Source organism: Elephas maximus, chromosome 7, assembly GCF_024166365.1.
Source record: "Elephas maximus indicus isolate mEleMax1 chromosome 7, mEleMax1 primary haplotype, whole genome shotgun sequence".
Lineage (NCBI taxonomy): Eukaryota > Metazoa > Chordata > Mammalia > Proboscidea > Elephantidae > Elephas > Elephas maximus.
In genome coordinates, this window is record NC_064825.1 from 35197988 (window position 1) to 35217567 (window position 19580).

A 19580-nucleotide genomic window follows, 5' to 3' on the forward strand; every position below is an offset into this window, starting at 1 on the left:
GGTGGGTTCAAACCCCAGACCTTTTGGTTAGCAACTGAGTGCTTTAACCACTGTACCACGAGGGCTCCTTCCCATAAAAACTACAGCCTAGGAAACCCTGTGGGGCATTCTACTCTGTCATATAAGGCCACTATGAGTCAGAATTGACTCCATGGCACACAACAACAAGGTTGGTAGAAAGGAGCCCTGGTAGCACAATGGTTAAGCACCTGGCTGCTAACCAGCTCCACAGGAGAAAGACCTGGTGATCTGCTCCCATAATGACTGCAGCCTAGAAAACCCTATCAGCAGTTCTACTCTGTCAATACTAGGTCACTATGAGTTGAAAATTGACTCAGTGGCACCTAACAACAACAACAAGGTTGGTGAGAACCGGTGGTATCAGAATTTACACAGAAACAAGAATAGTTTAAAAACAAATACTCTAAATGCCCATTGTTTTTTGATTCAACTACAGAGAGTGTATGCAATAAACTCTTTTTCCCTGGTGAATTGAGAGAGAGAGAGAAAAAAAAAACTGCACTAAAAGAAGCATAAGCTACAAAAGGTTGAGTGAGAAACACTGTCCTATTAGAGCAACAGATGAGCAAGGACAGCTGGTGCCTGGAGGAACCCACGGAGCAAAGCACTCACCTTGGGAACACAAGCACGCTGCAGGGCCTCTTCCCAACGTCCTCTCTGCTAGACAACACTGAGTCCACAGTGCCAGGCCTCTGGAGGACAGGGAAAGGGAAGCATTACACCTGGACTGTGGTCCAGGACACAGACAAACTAGATGCTACAGGCTGTCTCAGAGGCAAAACTACCATGATACTATTTTTGTTGTTTTTCTTCCATGCTTAAAGTCCAGAACTTAAACTCCAATGAGGAATGTCTCATTCATCAAAGTAGTCACCCTGGTAGGTGCTTACTAATTCCACCGATGCTGCCTTTTCTCAAACCATTTCCTCTTTGGAAATTACCTTCATAGTTGACGTTTTTTTTAGATATCTTTAGGAGGGGACTGGACGCTATCAGGAAAATAAGCAAGCTAGCTGATTTCATTCTTGACTCAAATAATTCTAAAATTGAGTAGTTATAAGACAGGCTTTGGAGTGTGGTAGACTCATGTTCATATCCCCACACTGCTACCAGCCTCAGGCCTTGGGTATATGGGAATTTAAAAAAAAAAAAAAATATATATATATATATATATATAGGATCCAATTAATAGGATTTTTATGAGATACTGTATGTAAGTAGCTAGGACACCGTAAGCACTCAACAAATGACAGCTACTATTATTCTATAAGAATCACATTATTCTATTAGTATATAGTAATAATATGTATAAATTTTTATTCTGGGACTAACGATGTGGCTCACAAATGGCTTTGAAGGAACTCCCAGGAAGAGGTTTTTAAATCTTTTGAGCAAAAGCAGCATCACTGAAATAAGCACATAGCTTCCCAAGCGGAGCACTCAGTGGAAGGGTAGGCAGGTTTACGTTATGGTACATTTAGGGGAAAAATCACCGTCACCACTTTACAGCAGCTTCCCAGAATGTTTTATAGATGTTAATGAGATAGTATGAGTACTGGATTACATAAGGTTCTGTAATGAAATAATCTGGGCAGTTAAACAGCTTCTTGGCAGATTTCGCAGATCCTTGAACACGCTCGTGGGCTTCATGCCCCTGTCCGTGAGGGTGACATAAGCATCAGTGTTCAATCTTCTTTGGCCTCCAAAATATTTTTCTTAGAATGTCTCTCAGGATTAGTTTGAAAAATGCTCCTTAAAAATTCTGCCTTAGAGTTCAGCAGGCCAAATAAAATGCTGTCTTCTGTTTAGACACATACGAAGCTACAAAGTTCAGCAGGCTCCTTGAGGATTAGAGATGGACCAGTCACTCTGGCCTTGCTTCTGGTTTTGCAAATCTTGCCTTGTATTCTTACAGAAAAGAGAAAGTTATGCCTGTGTGTGTTTCCACGTACAGGGTTGGCATCCCCTTAGCAATCCTTTACGATGCCAGATTGTATAGAAAACACCAACAGCCTCATTATGTACAACTCCATCTCCTAAACCCCCAACCTAGAGATCCGTGAAAGGAGAAATGGGTAGAAGTAGACCTTATTCATAACCTTTTCATTTAAGTCAGGCATTTGCTCTATGGGACACAAGATTATACACCATTCTGTGACAATCCAATGCATTCATGTCAACATTGTTAGCTCCCAAAGGTATAAAAAAAAAAAAAAAAAAAACTAAGGCAAAAAAAAAAAAATCAAGTATTCAGTAAATCCTTGTTGACTGTTTCATTGCCTCCTTACACCCTGCTATGTCTAACCTGGTAGTCACAGGGTAACGTAATATGGTTTAGCGCTTGACTACTAGCCAAAACGCTGCTGGGTGGTTCAAACCCACCCAAAGGTGCTTCAGAAGACAGGCCTGCTGATCTGCTTCCAAAAGGTCAGAGCCTTGAAAACCCTACGGAGCAGTTCTACTCTGCACACATGGGGTTGCTGTGGGTTGGAAATGACTCAACAGCAACTAGCAATAGTATGTCTAACTTAGCATGAAGGTCACTCAAGTCCAGACCAGCTACTTAATGGTTAATAACAGTGTCAATTAGGAAAGTTCTTCCACTACATGGCAAATTAAAAGCTAAAAATGGATTTTTGTAACTTGAATTAGATTTCTTTTGTAGACCTTCATTGAAATATAATAACAGAAACAGCAAAAAAATGTGTGGTTAGGAAGTCTGGGCTTGAATCTCAGTTCTGCCACTTAGCACTCGGATTTCATGCTCCCTGCATGAGCTCTCTGAGCTCCCACTTTTCTCATTTATAAAATCAGGGTAATAATTTATAATGTTTTGAGCTCATATGAAGTCATATATACAGAAGAACTTTGTAAACTATAACCCACCCATTGCTATCAAGTCAATTCCGACCCATAGTGACCCTAGAGGACAGAGTAGAACTGTTCCATAGGGCTTCCAAGGCAGTAATCTTTATGGAAGCAGACTGCCACACCTGTCTCCTGCAGAGCAGGTGGTAGGTCCAAACTGCTGATCTTTGGTCGACAGCCAAGTGCTTAACCACCAGGGCTCCTTTTATAAACTATAAGGTACTATAAAATGTTCAGAATTATGATAATTTCTATTACTATTTATAGTCATCAGTTGGCACTGGCTCAAAACTTATTTTAAAGTTCTTTTTTATCTTTCTAGAAACTCCTTTTTGTCTAAGAGTCTATAAATAAGCACTTTTGTGCACTTCGGGAAACTGTCCTTTAAAATACGTAAACCTGAGTTTTTAATGCTGACACACCTATAGCTGATTTAGAGGTATAATTTGAGAGAAGGGTTAGGAGAAGGAAAACATTGATTTACATTTGCTAGGGCTTTCACCAAAGTCCCACTTCCATCCATGGCACAAAGAAAGTCCTTATAAAATTTCATCTTCACTTTGCTGTTTCTGATCACGAGAACCCCAATTCCTTTGAATGTAAACTCCACATTTTGTTTGGTGGAAATGGATCGCGATAAAAAAAGCAATGTCTCCTTCACACATCCTTCCACTGTATCCCTGTTAAATGGACCCTCCAAAGATATCATGACAAAATTAAGTGGAATAATTGGGATATCACCTAGAAGAGAAAAAACAAGTTGGGGTGAGGGAAAGAAGGTGGATATTTACAATAAAGACAGATCAGATACACTCACAAATAATTATCTGATTCTCACTTAATACTCAAAAATAGAGTTGTCCATACGAAGACTTTAATTATACTCAATATAACATTGTCTATTACTGTAAATAACACAAATGGTTATTAACAGATACTAATCAGTACAATTTTCCCTAAAAATATATCTTACATTCCAAACAAGAAAAATTTGTTTTCTAAGCAAGACTCCATACACACCTTCTGGTGTTCCCTTAGAAATTGAGTAATAACTAACCACTTCTCTTTTTTTTTTTTTTCTCTTCAGAGGATTTTCTGAATTTTTCAACCCCCTTATTTTCTAAGACATGCTGCAGCAGTATTTGCCTATCTCCTCCAATATCATAGAATCTTTAAACAATTACAAATATCTATGAATGTTAAGTGTTTTGAAAAGATTGTATTCTTCACTACATGTTATCTTTCAAATGAAATTGGGTCTTACACAAGGGTGTCAGAGCAGATGACTTGCAGAATGCTTTTCCTTTCTAATGATTCCATGAAAGTCATTGCAAAAGAATATGCTTATATCTTGAAGCATAGGGTCCATTCAACTACAATACAAAGTAGGAGCTGTACAACAAGGTCTACAGGTCAGGTAAGGGGTAAATAACAAAGGAGGTCAATATAAAAAATCCAGAGAGAGGCAATAAGTCAGTCCACTGATAAAGGAATAGGTCAGAGAAAACACAAGAACATTTTAAACATTCATTTAGAGAGTATGAATTGATAGCTTTTCAAATGTCCAATACAGCTGGAAGATGAGGGTTAGCAGTTCTACAAAACACAGTCAGCCCTTTATCAGCCCACTGTCTTCTGCACAATTTGACAGTGATTCTATACCACCTTCCTCCTCTTCATTTTCTAATACATTTCTTAAAAGAGAAGCCTATATTCTCTGCCTCTGTAACCTCTCCTCCCCTCCCATAGCCTCTCTGCAATTTGTCAACCAGTCCACTAGTCGAAATAAGGACACCATCATCTCATGATGGATAAGCCAACGGATGCTTTGCAGATCTTGTTTCTCGTAACTCTTTGTACTTTCTTTTGTCCATGCCCTCTTTTCTCTTGTATGCATGGCCCCATTTTTCATTCTCCTATTTGCTCTTGGGTCTCCAGTGCTGATTCCCCTCCTCTTTTGACTCCCTAAAAGATGCTGTTTTTTTCACAGGATTCTATCCTTGTCTGTCTCTTCTTCCTCTTACCTTATATTCTCTCTCTAGGTAACCTTATCTATTGTAATGGTTTCAGTAGCAATATGCTGGTGACTCTTGAACCTTGATCTCTAATCTCCTCCACCTCTCTCCTGGGGTCTGGAATCACCTTTACTTAGATATCCTTACAGGAATCTCAAGCTCACTATGTCAAAAAAATTTTTTTTTCATTATTTTATGCCTTACCAGAACCTGCCTCTTTCATCCTTTACGTTAATAGCACAGATAAGAAATCTAATCTACCTACCACTCTCAGTTCGTAACTGAATCTCATCAATTCTGCATTTCATCTGTCTCATGGATAGATGCCCTCATTTCCCTTCTGATTGTCATGCCTTCATGCAGGCGGTTACCGTTTTTTACCAAATGACTATAATTGAACTAAAAACTAGACCAGTACAGATAACCCCCTGTTTAATTCCCTCCTCAATGCCTTTAGGATGAATTTCAACGTCCTTATCAGACCTTATAAGGACCCTCACAATTTGGCCCCTACCTATCACTTCTGCCTTACCTCCCTCTACTTGCCACAATAATCAATATGCCCTTGCCACACAGAACTATCCCTTACTCCCTGAACAGGCTTCACTATTTTCCTTTTTCTTGACTTTATTCATACTGTTCCTAAAGTATTTTCCTACAGCGTCTCTGTCTGACAAAGTCCTATCATCCTTTAAACTCTCCTCACATGTCATCTTCCTAAAACTCCTAAAAGATAGGCAAGCTCTCCTCTGGGCTCCCAAAGCGTTTGATCCGGTTCCTAAGCAAGGCTGCTTTTACAGCATTTAATCACGTCATAAATTCTCGTTATTCACGGTAGATATGTTCTATAAGGAAACCCTGGTGGCGTAGTGGTTAAGTGCTACGGCTGCTAACCAAGAGGTCGGCAGTTCAAATCCGCCAGGCGCTCCATGGAAACTCTACGGGGCAGTTCTAGTCTGTCCTATAAGGTCGCTATGAGTCGGAATCGACTCGGCGGCAGGGAGTTTGATTTTGATTTTTATGTTGTATAAAGTTGCACGGACACTGAATTAGCAAATACTGAATGATTCTCCTAGGGAAAATAAAAGCCTAGGTTCCCGTGAGCCTCTGGTTACAACATTTTCGTCAACCGGTCAGTACATAACCTTGTCTTATGTGTACTTCTATTTAAAGATACCTTATTTAATTTTTTTTTATTTAATATATATTGTTGATTCATTCACAATGAACTCACAGCCAATAGCACTATAACTCATGCTTAAATGAAGCTTATCTAACACACGTATTTTCTCTGTAGGGCAAATGAGAGTCTTCTTATGCTTAGAAACACTAGAGAGCACTTTAGCACTATGGGTTATTTTAACCAGCAAAATCTCCAACAAAAAGCAAAATAATGCAAAAAGCATGGAACTAAACGGAAGGCAAAAAGGACACAGTTACAGAACAAGAGCTGTAACAAGAAGGCAGAGGATGACCTTGCTCATCCTTAGCTGGGATCCTGCGTATCAGGTGACTCATATTTTTCACTCCTCTGCACATGTCCATGAATGACCACAAAAGTACTGCAAGTATTGATTTTGGGTTTACAAATAAATTTTAGGAAGTAGGCAAATTCAAAAATACAAAAAATGAGAATCAACTACATACTTGACTCCCACACTAGATTCTGAGCTCTTCAAAAGCAAGGACCATGTCTTACTAGTCTTTAAAACCACAAGGTAGCAGAGTGCCCGGTACACAGGAGGGTCAGTGTAATGTTTGATTGCTGTTGTTATGTGCTGTTCACCCATAGCAACCCTATATGATAGAGTAGAACTGCTCCATAGGGTTTCCTAGGCTGTAATCTTTACGGGAGCAGGGGAGCAGATCGCCAGGTCTTTTCTCCAGCAGAGTGGCTGATGAGTTTGAACCACTGCTCTTTTGGTTAGCAGCCAAGCACTTAACCATTGCATCACTAGGGCCCCAAAATGTTTGATTTTAGTTATCTGGTTAATTACTAATGAAGAATTATAGCCCCATAGTTAAACTCTAGATAAAATTGTTCTTATAAACTAATTCAGCCATATATAATTTTTGAAATTACCTTACCCTATAAAAAAAATAATTGTATATATAAACTACTTTTGTGAGCTACACTACAAGATCTAAGATGAAAAGTATGCTCTAATTCTAAGGTACAAGTGTTGTTTGGGGAAAAGTTGGCTTTATTTTCATTTCCTTCAGTAGGTTTTTGATAAATTACAGTATTTCTTCTGTTATAAAACTCTAGGTAAAAATAGCTGAAAATTTCTATCAAATTCACCATAATGAATACATGCATAATGAATTCTAAGTAGAGTTTGTTGATATTTGTTTTTCCAATATATCCTTTTTCTCATGGAAAGTTACTCTAAAAATTAATTTTCAGGAAAGTTAACTTAAAGGCAAGTTACAGCCTTTTCACCTGCTGGCATTAGGGTAGACTGTCTCTCTGATGCGGAAGGGAACAATAAGGAAGGTCAAAAAGAATACAACCAGGAATCAGGAAGTAAGCCCTCAGAGGCCTCTAAGTAACCACGGCAGGTATCATGAAATCCACCTACTAAAGCTGGGATGTGAGTGTCCGGCATCAGGACTTAAATCTGTTCGTTTACTACTGTATCTCAAGCACTGGCACAGGCCTGACGTATAGCTGGCCCTCACGAAATGCATGCGCAAGGAAGGAAGTGAGGCTGGTTTGAGGGTATGAGAAAGCTATACAAGGTATTCATTAAGTCTTCAGGGAGTTTTCAAACTTCTAACTTTTAAATTTCAGTAATTTTGGATTATATAGGTGATAAAAATACACTGAGTGATCTTTCTCACAGCTGATACTGATTGTAATTCTCCCAACTAAGTACCCTACCTAAACATTTTTTTTTTTTTTAATTTCTTAGGACCTGAAATATGAATTAAGTCTATAGAACTCTGTGATGTGGCTTTTATATGAATTTGTCTTGATGTCACTCAGGTCTTCTCATGCCTACCTCTTAAGCTATTGAGATTTAAAAATGGCCTACAGGAAGACTCTCTATTATTTTCCTCAGTCCCTCACCTCAGCCCCTGCCTTTGTCAAAGGTACCCAGTGAGAAGTGATAGCCTCAAATCAGAAACTTAATAAAATAGTACTTGGTCAAGCTTTGCCCTTTCATTTTCATCCCCAGGCCAGTAATCTTCTGTGAAAGTTTTAAATCCTAAAGCGATTTACCAGGAGTGTGTACTTTGTTTTGTTTGAGTCCATGGAGCTGTACTAACTTCTCCGCCATGATAAATACGGGCCTCTGAATTAGAACAAATTTGTTGTTTCCCACCTCAAGCTTCTGTCTTGTAAAAGTGAAAATTCCAAGTCCTGGAATCTGAACCCCCTGAAAGGAAAAAGACAAGGGGGAAAAAAAAAAAAAGAACAGAATTCACTGAAGGGGCAAAGAAAAATCATTTTTTGCATAGTTATCAAAGAATGTGATGAGAATTAAGCTTAGGTCTTCAAAATTCAATGATCTCTATGATCGCTTAAAGCTATAATACTTTAAGATTCTAAACTATCAATAAATTAAGTATAAAATGTAATCCATCAGAAAATATCAACCCACAATTCTTTACTGACATCAGATTCCTCATCCCCATATCATGAGAAGGCTGTGGAGAAATAAGAAAACTTATATGGACACCATAGCTTCTTTTAATCTATACTTATATCTTAGATTTACTATTAAAAGGGAGGGAATTTAAAAGGGCAGAGAATCTTTGCTTTCTTGTTCCTTCTTTTAGGTTGTACGTCTCTGACTTAAAATTAGACAACCCAGCATCCAAGGCATATGCTGCAGTGTGGTGGTCTTGGCTCAAGGGTAGAAGAAAATGCTTTTGGCCCTCAAATTGGTTCTCTATCTCCCTGGGGACATCCTACATCAAGGGTTACAAACTCAAATGCCTAAAGGGGCCAAGAAAGAATAGAAGGGAGTGAGACAGCCCTGAAGAAGAACATAATGGCTGTGGGGTACACGCCTCATCTAAAAGCGAGAGCCTATTGTCAGCTCCAGCCAAGTGTCACCACACAGGAATGGAAGACTAGTCTTGTAAGATCTGCTGATTCTTCAAGAGAAGGCAGAAAAAAAATCCAAAATTTTACTATAAAAACTCTCCCAACTTTAAGTGGTAAATACTAATTCAAATTCTCAGGCCAAACAGAACAAGTTTGGAGGATGAATCCCACCCAAGGGCTGTCATATTGGGTCCTCTGGTAGGGCATAAAAGTTCCACAAACTCCCAGCTTCCTCCAGTGTCCCCCCAAAATCTCTGTCCAGTTCTACGGCATTCCAACCCAAAATCTGACAGGAGGAAATAGGTCAGCCTGGACTTGTTTCTCATTTTTGGCAAGTTGAGTTTAGTCCCTGACTGCCTTATACTCCCTGCAATGAAACAAGACAAGATGCATTATATCCTTCTAGAGCCATGCCTGGAACTATCAGATCACAGATAAACAGAACTCTTCTAGTCCCTCTGTATATACTCAGGCTGATCAGCACTACTTCCCATATCACTAGAAAAATAAAACTTACAAACTCATTACTTAACTCTTTCATGCCTGGGGGTACATACAGCAACCATGAACTTTTTCAGCCTCTGGGGTTTATTGGGAAGCCGGTATACTACTAACAGTGCATGCTGCTGTAAGGCAGGGGCCTTTATGACTGTTTGAAACCAAAGCAACGGGCATGTGCTGCACATTACTATTTTTACAGGGTACTGTATGAGGTGTCTGAAGTTTTGGTAGGAAAAATAGAAATTTTTAAAATTTTTATTTGTGACACATATGTACCAATAGACTTCAGTGGGGGCACTGGGGTATATTAATGGTACTTGATATGTACCACTAAACACTTAAGGTAGGCTTGTGGGAGGGGGCAAGAAAAAAAAAAAAAACATACTGACTACCAAAAATTCAAATAAGCTCAATGATTCAGCATGCTTCCATTAACGAAAATACATGGTATTAACAAAAAATTTGAAGCAGAAAATAACTGGGTCATCAAAGGATTAAGGATAAAATCTGTGTAGGTTAAATCCATTATCCATAAGTCCTAAGTGTGAGCATCATAAAATCACAGGTCTGAAAGGTAAATTAGATGGCTCTGAAGTCTATTTTCTGCTCCCAGAAAAACTACACAAACTACACAAAACTACAGAGGAAATATCCTTTGGATTCCTACACTAAAATTAAAGTATAAATCCTACCTTGTGCAGAGTTAGCTGCCGTTCCACAAATTCTGCCACATCCCCCCAAATAATAGAGACTTCTGAAATTCAAAGAAAACCAAAAATAATTTACATAAGCACTCATGTGATATATTAGGTTCTAAATTTTTTTTAATAGAAACATAAATATGAAATACAGACTCAAATGACAGTAATTCCTACTGTAAAATAAATACTGTTATTTAGTATAAACACATTTTAAAACATGGTTTAAAAATCAGCAAAGTGTGCATCGGGGTTGTATTCTTTCACCATACTTATTCAATCTGTGTGCTGAGCAGATAATCCAAGAAGCTGGACTTTATAAAAAAGAACTAAGCATCAGGATTGGAGGAAGATTCATTAACAACCTGCAATATGCAGATGATACAACCTTGCTTGCTGAAAGCAAAGGGGACTTGAAATACTTACTGATGAAGATCAAAGTCTACAGACTTCAGTATGGATTATGCCTTAACATAAAGAAAACAAAAATTCTCACAAGTGGCCAATAAGCAACATCATGATAAACAAAGAAAAGATTGAAGTTGTCAAGGATGTAATTTTATTTGGATCCACAATCAACACTCATGGAAGCTGTAGTCAAGAAATCAAGTGATGTATTGTATTGGGTAAGTCTGCGGCAAAAGACCTCTTTGAAGTATTAAAAAGCAAAGATGTCACCTTGACTAAAGTGCGCCTGACCCAAGCCATGGTATTATCAATCGCCTCCTATGCATGCAAAAGTTGGACAATAAATAAGGAAGACCAAAGAAGAATTGATGCTTTTGAATTATAGTGTTGGTGAAGAATATTGAATATGCCATGAACTGCCAGAAGAACAAACAAATCTGTCTTGGAAGAAGTACAGTCAGAATGCTCCTTAGAAGCGAGGATGGTAAGTCTTTGTCTCACGTACTTTGGACATATTATCAGGAGAGACCAGTCCTTGGAGAAAGCCATTATGCTTGGCAGAGGGTCAGTGAAAAAGAGGAAGACCCTCAACAAGATGGACGGACACGGTTGCTGCAACAATGGGTTCCAACATAGCAACGGTTGTGAGGATGGTACAGGACCGAGCAGTGTTTTATTCTGTTGTACATAGGGTTGCTATGAATCGAACTGACTTGAAGGCACCTAACAACAACTATGATTTGGAATTGACTCGATGGCACTGGGTTTGGATTTTTTTTTTTTTTGTGGTTAACAACAACAGTATAAACAAAATAAGGTCATTCCCAAAAGTTAATTTTCCTGGCAACTGAAGCTTACCCCTTTAAGTTCCAAAGACGTTATTAAAAATAGATTAATAATATTTTCAAAGGAAATATTTCTAAAAACATATTACATGTTCTCGTTAGTCTATAGAGAAAACCAAGTATAATCTAGCCTCTTCTTAATCACCTATTCAACGAGCATTTATCAAGCGTCTACTCTGTGCCACCTAATTAATATGAACATTCACTACTGCAAAAACAATGTGGAGATGGCATCTGACCTCTTCTAACTTCACAAGAGAAGGAGAATCAAGATCAACACACCACAGCTGATTCCTATGAGGCGGAGGTCAGCATGCCTCCTCTCTCTGCCATCTTTACCAATTCTAACACCAACTGTCCCCCCCATGGCACTCTCTACTTCTCTGCTGGGTTCAATAATTCACTGTAATGGTCACACAGAATTCACAAACAATACTCATGATTATGGGGTTTATTAGGGAAGTAACAGGTTACAACTAAGTCTCAGGAACACACAGGATACAGGTCTTCCATCAGGACAGTCACTTTTCAGCTGTGCTAGCAGGCACACCTCTCTCTGGCCCTAGGCCTCTGCCCTACTCAGGCAAGTGTTACAAAGCTTTTTTAGCCCCTGCCAGTAAGTCCCCAGAGGCACCCCAGGCAATCAGCTTTCTCATGCTGTTGGCCAGGAAGCCCACTGTGAGGTCTCCTGCTGGTCTCTCCTGCCACTGCTTCTCGTGCTCTCTCTCTGTCTCCTGGTTCCAGGAGCTTCTCAGTGCAGGTATCCTGGGTCCAAAGGACACGCTCTCCCTTCCCGGCTGTTCTTCCTTAGTGGTGGTGGGATCCTCTCTCCTGCCTCTAAAATGGCTCCTTTCAAACCCAGTGGGATGGCAAAACTGACCAATCCCCTTGCAATCCCTATCTGCATAGTCCCACCCAATCACCTGGGTGGGAGTTACAAGACCATGGCCAGAAAGGCCACACAAAAGTGATCCATCGCAAAACACTATTATGCCATACTATAACACAAGAAAGAGCCCTGGTGGCACAGTGGTTAAGAGTTCAGCTGCTAATCAAAGGTCTGCATTTCAAATCCACCAGCTGCTCCTTGGAAACCCTATGGGGGCAGTTCTACTCTGTCCTATAGGGTCACTATAAGTCAGAATCAACTGGACGGCAACAGGTTTGGTTTTTTGGTTTCTAACACAGGAATAAGGCCATGGGCCTTTGAGGTATGAAAAGATTCTCTGTACATTAATTGGCCCCACACTTCCCTTTTTGCTAAACTCTTGAATCTGCTTTTCATTCTTATTTTTCACTGTTAGACAATCAGCTATCATTCCTCTCTTCTGGTAATACTCTGCAGGATCCCCTCATTCCTAATTCACTGTTTCTGATCTGCTATGTTCATCATAAATGTACTAACATTATATCTAAAATAATAAATTTTTAAAACATACCCTGGGTTTACTTTGAATTAATGTATCAACTTTTCACTGTCTACTTTGACCAGTCAGAGATTTTCTATGTTTCTTTCCTTGCCGAGCTATGTTCCAAAAAAGTGTGGTAGCAGAATAAGTAGCTGCCATTAACTAAAGTGTTAATGTGTGATCTGATTGTATATTGTCAGTGTGACTAATATTTTTAAATATAGAAAATTAGCCTGTGTTGACATCTCTGTCCTCAAACTAATCGTGTGTTACTAAAGATGTTCTTCAATTAGGAGGGCTTTACAAATTAAAAGATTGTTAAATTTTAATTCTCAAAATAAAAGATCAAGGACAATGATGTTTACCAGATTGTCACTTTAGGACAAAAGATCAATGTGTCACCCACTTTGGAAACTGCTGGCTTAACTGGTATAATTTCTTTTTCTAATGGATTAAATCACTAAATCAGGGGCTTGCAATCTTTTAATTACGGTATGTAAAAACCAAACCAAACCCACTGCCGTTGAGTTGATTCTGACTCATAGTGACCCTGTAGGACAGAGTACAACTGCCTTATAGGGTTTCCAATGACCACCTGTTGGATTTTTGAGCTGCTGACCTTCTGGTTAGCAGCCGAACTCTTAACCATTGCACCACCAGGGCTCCACAGTACATAAGAATCATAAATATTTTTATTAATATGCTGGGGAAGGAGCAGGTTTGGCAGAAGAGAAGTAGCAGTGGCTCTCACGGGTGCCTGGAAACAAGACTCATGGTGGAAACTCATTCGCCCACCAATGAAACTAGGGTCACATGCCACCAGGAGCATGAGTGCCCACAGTATGCCCTTCACTCTAAATCATGGGTATACAGTTTACTACCATTCGGCGTTTCCCCTACTTTGCCCCATCTTACTGCATTCTCTACTGCCTCCCCCACCCCCACAGCCAAAAGAATTATACTGCTTCTAAAAACTAAAGGTTTTCAACAAATTCCACTTGTATACTAAACTAAAATTTTCAGCATGACCAAGTGTCATTAATTTACTAATAATTCAGAATCTCAATACCCAGATTTACACAGGTACTTTTCAAAGTTTTTTAAGTAAAAACTGTTAAGGTTGTATGACTCCAAAAGTCTTTCACCTAGCCTCATGATATGCAGCTCAGATTTCAGGAAAAAAATCTGCACCAAAGAGGAAATGGTTTCATTAGTGCCAGGAGAAATTGTATAGCTTGTAACCAAATCCTAGTGAAAAGACTTGACTGAGCTTAATTGTAAATTTGAGGATCATCTTTCCTCATCTGGATGATATGCTCAAGCACACTGTGTTGTTTTCTTCTAGAAAATCTGATCAATTAATTAATTATTATTAATTAATTATTATTCCAAACTGAAATTTGCTATTTATCACTGAAGAAAAAGAAAAACAGGCATATAATTCCCCTTAGGAACCTTTAGAGCCCTGAATTCAATTGGAAAAGATTTGGGCATTTTACATATTTTTATTTCTAACTTTGATTATTCTGACATTCCCAAGTGTCAGAATAATAAAAATAAATAAAATAAAAATAATTTTAACCAGTTGCCATCGAGTTGACTCTGACTCATGCCAACCTCTTGTGTGTCAGAGTAGAACTATGTTCCACAGGGTTTCAATGGCTGATTTTTCAGAAGTAAATCACTAGGCCTCTTTGCAAGGCACCTCTGGGTGGACTCAAACCTCCACCCTTTCGGTTAGCAGCCAAGCAGCATGTTAACCATTTGCACCACCCAGGGACTCCAAACACAAATTTAATCCATTCTAAAAAAAAAAAGTTTATACTGTTTTCACATTTTTATGAAAGCTGAGGTTATTTATTTTTTGTTTGTTTACTCATTTATCTATTCATTTCATTCATTTGTTCATTTATTTACCAAACATGAAAACATCAAGAACCACGGTTATAAAGAAATGATCCCTGGACATACCTTCTATATTCAGTACAAATTCCATGTGATTTCATATTCTAAACATTTGCTACATTCAAAACCATATTTTGAAACACAATGCCAAGTAGCAGGAATACAGTGTCTTATATATGATGATTATAATGAAGAACTAAAATGGTGCAGTGGTTAAGAGACTGGCTGCTAACCAAAAAGTCAGCAGTTTGAATCTACCAGCTGCTTCTTGGAGACCTTATGAAGCAGTTCTACTCTGTCCTACAGGGTTGCTATGAATCAGAATCAACTCAACAGCAATGGGTTGGTTTGGTTTTGGTAAGTGCCCCTTATACAAATTATAGGATAATGTATACTTGAAATAGGCACTGACAGGAAAAATAAAAGGTTCCCTGATGTTATGAAACTTATTTTCTAAAACAAAAATCCTGATAGATAAACAGAGCAGAAATATTAAGGGTGACTTGAACAAGGAAACATATTCCCAGAATATGGTATAATAAAAAGAATAGTGTGCTGCATGTCTGAAGACCTGTGGCCCCCTGCCTCCAAGGATTATTAGCTACATAACCTTCAACAGGTCACTCAGTTCCAACCTATAAAACAATGATGGACTTTCTAAGTACCGTATTGTATACTATTAAACTTTGGTGAAACATAAGGAAGCATCAGGACTTAACATACACAATAATGAAGAGTTAACCTATGTGTTTAGCTGAGGTTTGGAATTTGTCCTTATCCATTTTACAACGGGTCATTTGTGAGAGCCGATAAATAGTAATTTGGATACTGCTTCTGTCACTTAACCAATAAAGCTCTTGCCAAGGTCATCAATGATTTCCTTGTCAATAAATTCAATGGGTACATTTAGTTCTCATCTCTTCTGACCCCTCAGTCATATTTGACACTATGGACCACTCTCTCCTCTCTTAAAGGCTCTCCTTTTGGCTTTTATGACACTGCTCTCCTGGGTTTTCTTCCTACCTCTCTGGCCATTTCTTGGCAATCTCCTTCTCAGGTTTATCCTCCTTCAGCCCAGCCATTAGATGTTGGAGTTCTTCAAGGTACTTCAAGGAATTCTAGGCTGCCTTCTTTTTTTAACTCTATACTCTCTGCTAGGTAGTCACATCCATGCCCAGAGCTTTAATTATCACCTTTATGCAAATGACTCCCAAATGTTTATTTACAAGCCCAGACTTCCCCTTTGAGGTTCTGGACCTGTGTATCTAACTGCCTACTTGGCTTTTTCACCTTGTGTAAAACCAGGATCTTCCTTACTTTAATTCTTGTCCTTTATCCAGGGTTTCTGTCCCAATGAATGGTATATCATCATCCATTTGGTTATATAAGCCAGGAACTCAGGAGTCATGCTTGAGATTTCTCTTCTCTCACCCCCCATATCTAATACATCACTGCAATGTGTGGATTTTACTCCAAATAGCCCTTCAGTCTGTCCATTTCTCTCCATTTTTACTGCTACATATTCAGACCAAGCTACCATTTGCTCTCACGTGGGCTGCTACTAAAGACACTCTTGGCCCTGTAATCATTCTCCACACTGCAACCAGAGCAACGTTTTCAAAACACAACCCTGATGAAGTCGTCCCACTTCGCCTTTACTGCACTTTCCCTTTCCAGTTACTTAATATAACTTACCAGGCCCTGAACGACCTGGCCCCTCCCTTTTCTCCTGCCTCCTATATAACCTCCCAGTATCTACAGGGAAACCCTGGTGGTGTAGTGGTTAAGGGCTACGGCTGCTAACCAAAAAGTTGGCAGTTGGAATACACCAGGCACTCCTTGGAAATCCTATGGGGCAATTCTACTCTGTCCCATAGGGTCACTATAAGTCGGAATGACTCCACTGCAATGGGCTTAGTAGCTACAGAGCAGCAGCCTTCTTTCAATTTCTGAGTCACATCATGCTCCCTTCCACCACAGAACTTCTGCACTTGCCATTTCTTCTGCTAAGAACACTCTCGTCTGCTCTTCACGCTCCCCCCCAAACCATTTTACCTACTAAATCGGAACTCCATTCTTCACATCTCAGCTCACATTATCCCTTCTTCATCAAATCTTGACAAACACAGCTATCCTCAACCCCTATTAAAAGCTGTCAGGGAAAATCATAACAGGGAGCTGAGTTTCTGCTAACAGTGGTGGAGTAAGTTGCAAACAGTGGTGATACTTGCACAACGTGAAGAATGTAATCAATGTTACTGAATTGTGCATGTAAAAAATGTCAAATTGGCAAATGTTTTGTTATATATACATATCTATTTACCACAACAAAACAACTAAAAAAAAAATGGGGAAAAAAGTTGCAGGAAAGGGGGAGTCATTGCTCAGGGACACTGAATTTCTGTTAAGGGTGATGGGAAAATTTGGAAAAGGATAATGGTGTTGGTTGTACAACATGAACCTAATTAGTGTCACTGAACTGTACACGTAAAAAATGTTGAAATGGCAAATATTTTGTTATATGTATTTTTACCACAATTTTAAAAAAGCTGCCATTGTACCATATACCTCCTCCTTGGTAGCGCTTACCACAAGTATAATTTTACATTTATTTCTGTGATTATTCGATTAATGTGTATATTCCCCCACTAGACTGTACATCTCAAGGATTTTCTCACCTTCAGTTCTCTAGTGCCTAGCACATAGTAGGTTCTCAATATTACTTGGGATAAATTTATAAATACAGCAATTTTTTTTAATCCATACAGCTATTATTTTTAGTGCTTCTTTTGGAATTATTTTGAAAAGGAAAAAGATAAAAGTAATGCTGGAAAAGGAAAAGAAGATGCATTCATTTCTACTTATTTTGCCTTCTAAAATCATTTGGTGAAAGCCTAAGTTACAACAGCTTAGTAATAATAATTTCTTCCATTTCTTGAGCACTTTTCTTCCCAAGGATTCTATAGCTTGCAGGCAGATCTCAACCTCACTTTGGGCTGTTTTAAGAAACTATGTTAAAATGGATTAAGGGTCTTACTAGCAACCAGGCTTAGCAAGTTTTCTATGATAAGCTACCAAGCCCTCTTCCAAACAGTATCTTTTTATGATCATCTCATTCTCTTAACACAACCCCAAAATGTCATGGGTGAGAAAAGCAGCCATGTCTTTACATAAACTCTGAGAAGGAGCTATATGGGGTTCCTGTAAAACACCTTTTCTTTGGGGCTGTTTCTCTGGATAGGCACAAGGGTTCTGATCTATCCCAGTGCGGAGGAGAGGACTAGCTATCATTTTTTGAACTGCTATTTGTTCTAGTCCCTGAGCTAAATGCTGAATATGCACTATCTCATCCAGTCAAAACCTTCAACTGGCCCCTTTAAAGCAGCCAATAAAGAACCTGTCCTCTCAGGGTATTCGGCGTGGGCCTGGTGTGATTACAAGCTGGTTGTCAAGGCAGCCACTCCAGGACAGTCCTGAGCTAGGGAATATGGAAGCAAGACTTCCGCCTCACCTCCCAAGCGGTTGAAGGCTCCCCACAGTTCCCCGCAGCCCCAGTCTCTGGGGTCCAACCCTTGTCGCTTACCCTCTTGGGTCAGGGAGGGCAGCGTGGGCAGCACCTGCCTGCCCAGCTCCTGCAGGACAGGAGCGATATTGTCCAACATCTCCGGTCCCCAATCGGCTCCAGCTGCTGCCAGGCTCCACGATTCCTGGCCTCCGTATTGGGTCCTCGACGGGTGTCTTTTCTTCCTTCCCTATATGAAATTTGTGCAAAAGTGATTTCCCCACCCTCCAGGTCCCTCTCCCCGTTAGCTTTGCTTACGCCTTAGAAATAAAAATTACAAAAATCTTGATTTCTTTTTTTCTTTCTTAAATAAATTGAAACGGGCTTTCTCGCCTTCCCTCCCCGCTGCTCTGGCTCTTGGGCGGCTCCCACCTCAGGAGCCCCAAGAGCTGCCGGGCTCCAGAGTCAGAGGGTGCAATTCCGACCCCTCCGGACCAGGCAGAGGCCCCGGGGGGAGGTGGAAGGAGGGTGGGCTGCAGGTGATGCCAAGAGAGGAACAGGACGAAGAGAGAGCTGGCCCAGCCGAGGAGAGTGCGGGGCGCGTTGCTATGACGCAACAAAGGTTCGCCCTGTTGCTAGGGCGTAAATGTGGGGACCCGGTCCCGCCTCCTAAGGTAATAGATCTGACCCCGGGCTGTCCTGGCGGTTGGGAGCTTGAAGCAAAGGTTGGGAAATAATTTTTGTTGTTTTTTTTCCTTTTGCTCATATCCTGGGCAGCGAAGGGACGTGGTGGTTAGGGTGAACCCTTTTGTAATCACCTTCGATAAATCTGGGAATGACTTTTGCCCAGAATGGTGGACATTTGAGTCTCCAGATCTGTTTGAGGATTTGAGTTTGAACTGTAATTTGTTTCTTGGTTTTGGTCCTACCTGGGCTCCCCTCCTAAGAAATGGAGGGCTGGAGAATTGGTAAGGAGAGGGTTGGCTTTTTCAAAATTGCTGTTTTGTTTTTTTTCTTTCTTTCCCTGAACCTTCACTCATCTGTTTGTCCCTATCCACATCACTCATCTCGCTGTTTGAAATTGTGCTCATGCTCTCTCCCCTACTGATAATGAATTAACACAAACTGAACTACCCATATAAATCCCACCTAGGTAAAGATATAGAACTCTACCGGTACTACAGAAGAACATCTCATTACCTCACTGTTACTGTCATTATCCCTCTAAATATTATAGAGCAGTTTTGTCTGTTTTTGAACTTTTGGAATCAAATAGTATGTATTCTTTTATGTCTCGCTTTGGTCACTCAATATTATGTTTGTGAGATTCATCCATGGTTTGTGTAGTAGC

At 39.7% G+C, this 19580-nt stretch overlaps 1 protein-coding gene across 3 annotated transcripts in view; it reads right to left on the reverse strand.

Annotated features, from left to right (window-relative positions):
• CCDC81 (coiled-coil domain containing 81) overlaps positions 1-18836 on the reverse strand; it is a 43403-nt gene extending 24567 nt beyond the window's left edge. Inside the window, exons 1-6 of one of the 3 annotated variants that reach the window (XM_049889590.1) lie at positions 18662-18836; positions 18311-18479; positions 10155-10216; positions 8131-8287; positions 3374-3630; positions 634-713 (exon numbers count right to left, since the gene is read on the reverse strand). In XM_049889590.1, the coding sequence (XP_049745547.1) occupies positions 634-713; positions 3374-3630; positions 8131-8287; positions 10155-10216; positions 18311-18389 (635 nt within the window). In that variant the 5' untranslated portion in view covers positions 18390-18479; positions 18662-18836. Of the gene's footprint in view, positions 1-633; positions 714-3373; positions 3631-4153; positions 6975-8130; positions 8288-10154; positions 10217-18310 lie in introns of those variants that run through there. The other 2 variants (XM_049889589.1, XM_049889591.1) reach the window with 2 other exon arrangements.
• Positions 18837-19580: the final 744 nt, after the last annotated feature.